General features: G+C 43.6%; 1 protein-coding gene across 1 annotated transcript; it reads left to right on the top strand.

The window, feature by feature from the left end:
- The first annotated feature begins 374 nt into the window (after positions 1-374).
- ZNF175 (zinc finger protein 175) lies at positions 375-9,983 on the top strand. The gene is given in 5 exon segments (XM_016125574.2): positions 375-482; positions 2,104-2,354; positions 3,354-3,480; positions 3,718-3,792; positions 7,158-9,983. Coding segments are annotated over 4 exon segments (2,076 nt in total). The 5' UTR covers positions 375-482; positions 2,104-2,282; the 3' UTR covers positions 8,960-9,983.
- Positions 9,984-10,656: the final 673 nt, after the last annotated feature.

Raw genomic sequence — 10,656 nt, forward strand, 5'->3', positions numbered from 1 at the left:
AGGAGACCTGGATTCTGAGAGTGGGGCTAAAATCAGGGAGAACATACAGGGAAAACGTAATTTTTAAAAAATATGCAAGGCCAGTTTCTCCTAGAGCTATACACGCAGGGATTTAATAGGTCCCCATGCCAGCGTGGGACCACCCTAAAACCTTACTCTGAGATATCGCAAACGCAATCCCGGCTGCACGGAATGGAAGTGCTTCCAATATGGCAGCCTCCAATGTCTAAGCCTTATGGGGGCGGCCATGTTGTTCGCCTGCCGGTCCCTGAAAGACAGTGAACCGCGGAGGAGAGAGTCACTGTACTACGCCATGATAAGAATTGGCACGCTTCGGCTTTGCAGGTTCTAGTACGCATGCGCTCGCTGCCATCCAAACCGGAAACGACAGTCCCGCCTGCGTTGTCAGCTGGTCCCTACCCGCCTGTCGCACGCTGGATGTCCAGGCGGTTTGCAGTTTTAGCAGCGGGGATCCTGCGGAGGTAGCGGGGGGCGCGGTCTGCGGGGTGATGGTAGAGACGGGGTCCGTGGGCCAAGTGGGCTTTTCTCATGGAAGCCGGAAGACTGGCTCGTTAGTTTTCAGTCGTTCCGTGGTTTCTGGGCACGTGTCGGTGTTTTCGTCAGTTACATTCCAAGTGTACTTTACGATCAGGTTTTATATCGTCGGCGCGTGAAATTCGCTCATTTTGAGACAGTGAAAGTGCGTCCTGAGGGGCGTGGTCCGCTGCTTAGGGGACTGTGGGAGGCAGTGATTGATGGGAAGCAGGGACTTCGGGGATCGGAGGACCTCGAGGGCCGGGGGCAGTGACTGCAGGCCTAGGGAATGGGTAGAGTGGGATGCTAAGGGCAGTGCCTGGAAACCCGTCGGCTAGGAGCCGGGAGGGCAGTGATGGGGGCTGCTGAGGGTGCCCACGTCGCTTTCTGGGTAGCGAGGGTTGGGGTCCCTCAAGGGTGACTGGTCGGGTCAGTGCTGGCCGTCCTTGGGTGCCCGCGGACGTAGGAAGGGTCAGTGGTTGACAGTGCAGTGGGTTGGTGATGGTTTCCAATGGGGTGTGTTATTTTGAACCCCAGTTGTTGGGGACTATTTTGGGTCCCGTAGAAATAAGTTCCTGGGACATTTATTGGCAGTCAGGGTAGTAATGGTTTCAGGAGTCTGGCCGTGTGTGTGTGGGGGGGTGGGGTGGGGTGGGGGAGAGGCATCGCATGGTCTTCTGACAGTCACCTGGTTCACTGGGTATTTCTGGAGGTCAGCGCTTTCAGCAACTGCATTCAGTGCGTGGATGGGTAGGGATAACTTGTGGACAGGGCCAGACCCGGTAAGTTATTGTGGCCCCGGTGCTGTCTGGAGATTTTTCAGGCTGAGGCGAGGTCGTGTACAGTGAGTTTAAATTTCATCTTTGTCAGAAAAGGCTGGGACGCCTCGGGCCTTACGCATGGCCACTGAAATGTCCAGAAGCTTGGCTCAGACACACCAGACAAGGCCGATTCAGAGCCTCAGCTCTCCGAAGGCCGCAGGAAATGGAAGTGGTGTTTCTGGAAGCTGACGGGATCGTGTGTGCAGTTCAGAATGAGGCAGACGTGGGGCTGATTCCCTTTGCAGGCAGATGGACCTTAAGAGAAATGATGTAACAGCACTCAGCCTCAGTTTCCTCCTCCACAAAATGGTATAGCAATAGTCGTACCCTTTAGCTGACAGTGTTCTGTGAAAATGAAACAGGACACCTGATACCTGACTTGGAGCTTGCTGGTTTTTATCCGCGTCTACCACGTGCCTTGCAGGCATGGGAGGCTAATAAGCCTTGTGTCATGTAAGTTTCCCTGTGCCTGTGGTTAATCGATTCCTCCTCATGTTGGAAGCTACAAGTAAAGTAGTAGCTTCATAGTCCCCCAGTTAAGGTGGCAGAGATGTCATTAAATCTTCGTTAAGTTTAGTCCAAACTCACGGTCTTTTCTTTTTCACCAATTAATAACTGGAGTTGGGTTTTTCTGAACTTTGCTTATTTCATAGTATTTTTAGCCCAGTGACCTTCACCTACGGGCCCTCAGAAATATTTGTGTGGAGCAAATGTCAGATGAGTGACCATGTGGTTGTTGTCCTTCCAGGGCTTCTTGGTGTCTCTGCAGAGCTCCCGGGTCAACCGCGCCTTCAAAGGTTCAGCCCAGCTCCCCACAGCGGCCCTGATCAGCCCTGATCGGAGCCTCCACACCCCTCACAGCTTTGGGCTCCTGGGAAAAGCAGAGTTATCTACAAGAGAGACCAAGAGTTGAAGGCCGGAGGGGACATGCCTGCTGACGTGAACCTGCCCCACAGACTCCGGCTCCCAGGTCCAGAGGGGCAGGCTGGATCGTGTGAGGTAAGCAGAGCGGGCCCCAGAGAGAGTCATTGAACTTCTGGGCAGACCCAGGAAGCAGCAGGTTCTGTACTCCCTGTCCTCCAGATAGTCTGGCTCCTCCCACTGAGAGCAGACCACAGGAGGCTGATGTCACCTCATACTCACGGGCCTTCTGTGTTATAGACATAACAGACTGGTTGATGGAGGCTGTTGGAGAAGAGGGTCAACCCTGGGACAAAGGAGAAGAAAAGGTGGCCTCTGGTCTGGGTGGAACCCTAGTCACAGACAGGAAGATGACAGCGCCTCCTGTTCAGTGCAGGCCAAGATCCGTCATCCAGCACTGGGCCTTTGCATGTTCTCAGCTGCTTCCTGCTCTGTGGGGTTAGCTCATTTCTACCCCGACTCCTGCTCTGCGGGGTTAGCTCATTTCTACCCCGTCCTCGTAGTTTATTGAGTGATAGGGTACTAGAGCCAGAACTGGTGCTTGAAGACCATGTATTATTTCCTGTTTTAAAAGATGAATCAAAATGCCAGAGAACAGTGTTTCCAGATTGCCCACAGATATTAACATTTGATATTTGGGAACAAGAAAGCAGGATTCTTGGGGACACTCAAGATTTCCTGAAAGTCTAAGTTACTCTGTGTATTTCGTAACACTTTGTGTGTTTTAAAGTAATAACGAGTGGCCATAATAATAAACAGTGCTTCATTGTTCTGTGGTAGGTTTCCATTCAAATTACAGAGATGTTCTATTTTTTAGAAACAGTATAATAAATACATGGCTTTTTCCCATTATGAACCAATATATTGTGAGATTACATACTTCAATAGTGTTTAAAAATCATCTCAACCTGACTGAAACATTTTGTAATAGAAAACATTCCAAAGAAACAGCAACACTATTAAATTAAGATATATATATATATATATATATATATATATATTAAAAATGGGTCTCTCTGTGTATCTTCCTCAGTCATGTGATGACTAATTCACACTGAGCTGAGTATGTTGTTACAGGGACCAGTGTCAATTGAGGATGTGACCATAGACTTCAGCAGGGAGGAGTGGCAGCAGCTGGACCCTGCCCAAAGACACCTGTACCAGGATGTGATGCTGGAGATTTGTAGCCACCTGTTCTCCGTGGGTGAGCACACCTGCCCTGGGAATCTGGATGGGCCCTGTTGAGGACTGTCCTGCCTTGTGGAACGCAGTGGGCCATCTCTAGTTTGTAATTGGTTTGTCTTCCATTCATCCTGAAGCGTTCATTCCTTTTGGGCATCTCTGGGTATTACTTCATTCTAAGCGAAAGAAGCAAAGCTTCATTGAATGGCCTCTGAAGCTCAAGACCACGTCCAAATCCGATATCCTTTCTCATTAACAGGGTATCACGTTCCCAACCCAGAAGTCATTTTCAGAATGGAAAAGGAGGCCAAACTCCCACATCGGAGACGTCAAGGTGAGGGCCTGTTACCATGGCACATGTGGTATTATTGGGCACCATCGTTCAACCTTCCGCCCTGATCCATTCCCACAGTGAGGGACACTTAGGTTGCCTCCTGCTCCCAGTGTCCACAACTGATGCCATTATGCGGTATCTTATAAATGTTTCTCAGGGGCCAGGACATTTCTCAGAGGTGAGTGCTCTGGAGTGGGATTGCCTGATCACTGGATAGCAGTACACTCAGTCGGACTGAAAACTACATTGCTCTTCAGGTGAGCGTCACAGTCTTCGCTCCCCCGTGCTGTGCGCAAGTGTTTGCATTTGCAGACTTTGCTTGCCAGCACTTAGCCTTTACCAAACTTCTCATTTATAGCCTGGATTATGAGTAAAAGGGCTATTTCATGTTTTCGTTTTTGTTTTTAAAGGTGAGGCAATCTTTGGTTGACCTCACAGATTGCAAGGACCTTGTCAGCTTACAGTCCCTTATTTTTTTATTTTTTATTTTTTATGCCTAGGTGGTTTCCCATCCAGGTACTACTAATCTGGCTCGACCCTGCTTAGCTTCCGAGATCAGACGGAATCGGGCTTGTTCAGGGCGGCATGGCCGTAGAGCCATGCTTTAATTTCATTTTTTTTTAAATAACTAAGCAGTTACAGAATCTCATCATATCTGTTATCTGACACAGTTTTCTATGTGTACATTGCCTTTGTTTTATTATTTTATACCTTCTTGTCCATGGAGTTTTCTCAAGGCCTTTTGTCCTTTTTTATTTGCTCCCCGAATTCGTTAATTTTTCTTTTCTGCGTCCGATCTTCTTTCTTCTTTTTCCTCTAATTGATGTCTGCAGCTCAGGGCTCTATACTTCCCTCTGCTCAACCCCTTGTACAGAAATTGTCTTAAAGGGCTTTTCTATTCTGAGTACTAGGCCTCAGGTATTTTTCTGGTGATCCCCATATCAACCCCTCCGGCCCCGAGCCTAAACTGTTCTTTGACCCTGTGTAGCCGAGGTCATGTGGACAGTGCCCTGTTTTGCAAGATGAAAAGGTTCTGGAGATTGGCGGCACGACAGTGTCAATGTACTTAATATACTGAACTGTAGACTTAGAAATGGTTCAGATGGTTAATTTCTTTTGTCTCGCTTTGATTCCCCCTTCCCCCGCCCTTCCACCCTTGACCCATGGATGTTGCCTTAAGAACTAGATCTATAAGGCAGGGCGTTTCCTCCCACACGCTCGCGTGTGTACCTGGGGCCTGGCATCCCCTGTGCCTGGTGCACCCGGGGCCTGGCACTCCCAGCACACTTCGGGGGGCCTGGCACACCCTGGGTATGGTCCATGGCTCCACCTGGGGCACAGTCTCAAGACCTTCTGCATGTAAAGCAGACATGCTAACCACTATGCTATGGAGCCACCTCTAGATGGGGTGTAGTGGTTATATTGTGTTTTTAACATAATAATAAAAAAAAAAAGTTAATGATGAAGAGTATTTTCATTAAAAAAAAAGCAAAAGATGATTGAGGATTTTTAACAGGAGAGGAGGTCTGGAATACAGTTTAAGTGACTGAAATATAAAAGGAACAATATGTGATAGTCATATCATGCTCAGTATTTAAATCTCTGATGGGACAAAGTAGTAGTGAAATTTAGCCACTCTTTGTTCGTTTTGAGAATCCGCTGTGTCTTGTGTTCTATACTAGTAAATTGGATGATCAGCGACTCCCATTCTTGGCAAAAAAAAAGAAAAGAAAAAATGTATATTAGGTAGCATAAAGCTGAAAGTTATAACAAAGACAAATATAATTTTTAAAATAATATCTTTCCTATAAACAGTTCTTCAGAGCAGGTCTGCAGGAAGCCTTACTTTGTGTATTCACTCCACTGTTTTTCTGTGTGATTGACTGACCCCAGCCAGGTTCTACTGGGCAGAAAAGGCAGGTGGAGGGTATAGAGAAGCCATGGTTTGCCACCCTGGCCCAGAAGCAGTATATAATATTGTATGCACATTCCATCAGCAAAAATGGTCTTGTTTTCACATCTCATTGCAAAGGAAATTGTGACCGTTATGTAGTTTGGCAGCCATATACCTGGCCACAGTTATCTTCTGGGGAAGAAAGGTAAAACGTTCTAAGGAACAGCTTGCTCACTCAGTCTTCCGGTGTACCTTTCTTGGGACATGCATATATTGCTAGGCTCAAGAAAACAAATTTCAGCTTCATGGAGAGTTGAGTTTGGGTATAGGTATTCTTTCACTGCTTGGCTCTTTTAAGATTGACACTTCAATAGTTTTTTAGAGGACATACGGGGCTGATGGATTTGGTATTATTTCTAAGTGAAAGGAAGCTGGGAGATTAGTTACAATTTGATCTGAAAGCTAACGAAGATAACTTTCAAAGTAAAACAGCCAGATATTTTTACCAGTAAAAACTGGTTTATTTGAGAATAGCAGAGAATTGCAATTCGGAACAAGCCTGCTATGGCAAAAACTATAGGCAAGTCCAGCAAACAGGAGAGGAATCTTACTCAATAAAAGAAAAAGGAGGAATTGGGAGAGGGTACTTTGTTTTGATCAAAAGTCCATCAGAGGAAAGCAAGAGTTCACGATGGTGATGGCTTCTCGTGAGCTGAGTTGAGTGGGTTCGCATTGGCTGGGCTTGTTGCTGGGCAAGAAGAGAACCAACCTTCCTCCTTCTGGGGTAGTGTAGTAGATAACACTCCTTGTCAGGAATGAAAAGTACGTTCCTTTCTGTTGGGGTCTGTAATTGATACTTCTTTCTCTTGCGGTGTGTAACAGATGTCAGGTTGTAGTGTGTGAGAGTGCCTCCTCCTGGTCTCCCTACTCTATTTTAAATGAGGTTTCCTTTGTTCGGCTTCACAAAGACCTATACTGGGCTCCTTCAAGCCTTGGCTATTGACAGATGTTGTCGTATAACACCCTTGTCTGTTTTATCTTTTACCCTGTAGTCTTCCCACGAGGTCTGGGTATCTAGACCGCCTCCGTAAGTGGAGCCAGGTTACTTCATTCAAATGTGATTTTCCCCATGAATGAGCAAAGTGGTTTGGGCTGATTATTCAGCCATTCTTGTGCCTCTTTTTCTTCATATATAAAACAAAGATAATGAGTGCAATTACCTCATAGGTTGTGAGGCTTAAATGAGTTTACGTGTGCATCACATATAACATTCACTAGTAAATGCTAAGTGCTATATAGATAAGTGCCTGGCATTTATTAAGGGCTGTGCTGCTGTTTCCCCTCACCGCCACGATCACCAGTGTTACATACGCAACTATTTCCTGTGTCAATTTCTGTCAGCTCTGTATGATTTGTCCTCTATCCTCTTCTAACTATTCATCATGTCTATTTCATCTTTTTCTCCTTTTAGAAGAGGAGTTTGGGCTTGAAACCCAACAACAAGAAATTTGTGAAAAAATTGCATTTCATAATGATATGATGGGCAAAATCACAAGAGATGGTTCTTGGTGTTCCATTTTAGAAGAACTGTGGAAAGATGCTGACTGTACAGGGAGAGATCAGCACAATCAAAATAAACCCTCATGTCAAAGGGCTTTCCTCAACAAGAAAAAATTGAATACAGAGAAAGATTGTGAGTATAAGGACCCTGGGGAAATCGTTCATATGAAGCCCCACCTTGTTTCTTCACAAAAAAGTCCTCATAAACATTATTCATTTGCAAAAAGTTTGAAGCCTAACTTAGAAGTAAATCGTCAAAATCAAAACAATACCACAAAACACCCCGATGAGATTGTTGAACCTGGTCAGCTATTCATCCATATATCTTCCAAAGCTAGCTGCAAGAATTTTCATACAGCAGAGAACTTCTGTGAAGGTAATCAATGTACAAAAGTCTTCAGCCATAAACAGTCACGCACACAACATCGAACTCATACTCAGGAGAAACCAGATAAATGTACTGAATGTGGGAGGGACTTCACCCAGAAATCACACCTCCTTAGGCAACAGAGATTCCATAGTGTAGAAAACTTCCAGGAATGCAGCAAATGCGGAAAAGCCTCCACCCCACCACCAAAACTCAATGTACATCTGACAGATCATTCAGGTAACATACCTTATATATGTAAGGAATGTGGAAAAGTCTTCATTCAGAGGTCACAATTGCTTACACACCAGAAAACACACACTAGAAAGAAGCTCCATAAATGCCATGAATGTGGAAAAGCCTTTTTCCAGATGCTTTCTCTCTTCAGGCATCAAAGAACTCATACTAGAGAAAAACTCTACAAATGCAGTGAATGTGGGAAAGGCTTCTCCCAAAATTCGACCCTCATTATACATCAGAAAATTCATACTGGTGAGCGACAGTATGTATGCAGCGAATGTGGAAAGGCCTTTACCCAAAAGTCAACGCTCAGCTTGCACCAGAGAATCCACTCAGGGGAGAAGTCTTATGTGTGTATTAAATGTGGGCAGGCTTTCATCCAGAAGGCACACCTGATTGTGCATCAAAGAAGTCACACAGGAGAGAAGCCTTATCAGTGCTGCAGCTGTGGAAAATCCTTCATTTCCAAGTCACAACTTGATATACATCATCGAATTCATACTGGAGAGAAACCTTATGAATGTAGTGACTGTGGAAAAACCTTCACCCAAAAGTCACACCTCAACATACACAAGAAAATTCATACTGGAGAAAGACACCACATATGCCATGAATGTGGGAAAGCCTTCAACCAGAAGTCAATACTCAACATGCATCAGAGAATCCACACTGGAGAGAAGCCTTACAAATGCAGTGACTGTGGGAAAGCCTTCACTTCCAAGTCCCAATTCAAAGAGCATCAGCGGATTCATACTGGAGAAAAACCATATGTATGCACTGAATGTGGGAAGGCTTTCAACGGTAGATCAAATTTCCACAAGCATCAGATGACTCACACTAGAGAGAGAACTTTTGCCTGTTACACATGCAGGAATGCCTTCATCCAGAAATCAGAGTTGATGATACATCAGAGAACTCATATTGGAGGGAAATCTTATGAATGCTGTGACTGTGGAAAATCCTTCAGTAAGAAACCACAACTCAAAGTGCATCAATGAATTCACACAGGAGAGAGACCCTATGTTTGTTCTAAATGTGGGAAGGCCTTCAACAACAGATCAAATTTTAATAAACACCAAAAAACTCATACCAAAGGCAAACCTTAAAAAAGCAGTAATTCTCAGAAAGGCTTTACCTAGAAATCAACACTTGGTATGCATTTACGTTTACATAAATCAAAGCCTCTGAATTTCTTGAAAAAGTGTCATAAGTTATTTAATTGTATGTTAAAATTTCATGCTTCAGAAAAACGATAGGAAAATATTGCGTATTTTAAAGTTACATACTTTATGTGAGGGAAATTACTCAGAAAAGAAATAAGAATGGAACTGTCCATATTTGTACTATTTTCCTTAAGGATTATAAAATTCATCTGGGCAAGAAATCATGGCAAAAGTACTGAGAAAAGTGTTTCTATAGAAAGTGGTTCAAGACAGATTGTTACCAGATTTATGGGAAAGTTTATAGGAAATTATATTAATAATCCTGTTTAATGTGGAATATCAATATTTTTAAAGTGCCAGCAAACTGATGACTGCAAAATATTATGTATATTTATATATGTACGTATATATGGTCAGATTTATCTCTATATCTCTATCTATCTATCATCTATCTATCTATCTATCTATCTATCTATCTATCTATCTATCTATCTACGCAAACCCTCAGTTCTATAGTGCTTGCCACAGAATCCACTGCATAATAGGAGGCATGGATAGATTACTTTTTAAAAGAATAATCTAATTGTATTTATCAAATTCCCTGTTGATATTTATATCCTGAGAATGCAGTCAATTAATCATTTATGTTTATAGACATATGAATGTATGTTTTTGGTAAATGCATAAATGAGACTCTATAGTATATACTATACTGGTCTTCATAGTATAGTTTTTCTCTTCATTCATGATTAGCTTAGCTCTACCCTCCCTTTTTCTTTCCACCTCCACCATCTGTGGTGAGCCTCTCCATAAGTAATTAGTGTCAACTTTTTAGTGTAGATTCTTTCATATTTTTATGCAGGCTCCTAATCATATACACCAAGAGTCAGCAGACTGTGGCCGTTGGCCAAATCTGGTCAGCCACCTGTTTTGTTTTGCTTTTAATAAAGTTTTATTGGAACATTTATATTCATTTGTTTATGTATTGTCTGTGGCTGGTTTGGGGTTCCAATGGCAGAGTTGAGTGAGTGTGGCAAAGACTCTGTGGCCTGCAAGTCAAAACTACTCTCTGGCTTTTTACAGAAGAAGGTTGCCAACAACTGTTATCCACACATACTCTTTACTATGCTCATAATCATACATCTGGGTAAAAACTCCTTCCTCTTTGTTTTGTAAATATCGAATCATCGTACATGTGTGTGCATCTTGTTCTCACTCTACGATATAGCTGTTCAATGGCTGCATTGTATTATGTGCACGCGCTGCAATTTATTCAGCCATCCTTTCATGTTTCTTATTCATTCTTTTCCCCACTTTTTTTTTTTTTTTTTTTTGCTACAAGAAGCAGACTAGCATAATCTTTAAGTGGACAGGACCAGGAGCCAGCTTCCTGTATTTGATTCTACATCATTTGGGCAAGTTATTTAGCTCATCTCTCCTGGTTTTCAAAAGGAAGATTAAAATAGTGCCTACTCCCATGAATTTGCATGAGAAGTAAAAGTATGTTAAGCACTCGGAACAGCTTGAAGAGAACCAGTGTTTGGTGGATATGAGTGGGACTCTGAATGAATGGAAATGAAAGGATGGGAATTAGGGCCAAAAATAAACTCTCCTTTAATAAGAAACCAGGTGGGAGAGCT

Source organism: Rousettus aegyptiacus, unplaced genomic scaffold (genome assembly GCF_014176215.1).
Source record: "Rousettus aegyptiacus isolate mRouAeg1 unplaced genomic scaffold, mRouAeg1.p scaffold_m13_p_14, whole genome shotgun sequence".
NCBI lineage: Eukaryota > Metazoa > Chordata > Mammalia > Chiroptera > Pteropodidae > Rousettus > Rousettus aegyptiacus.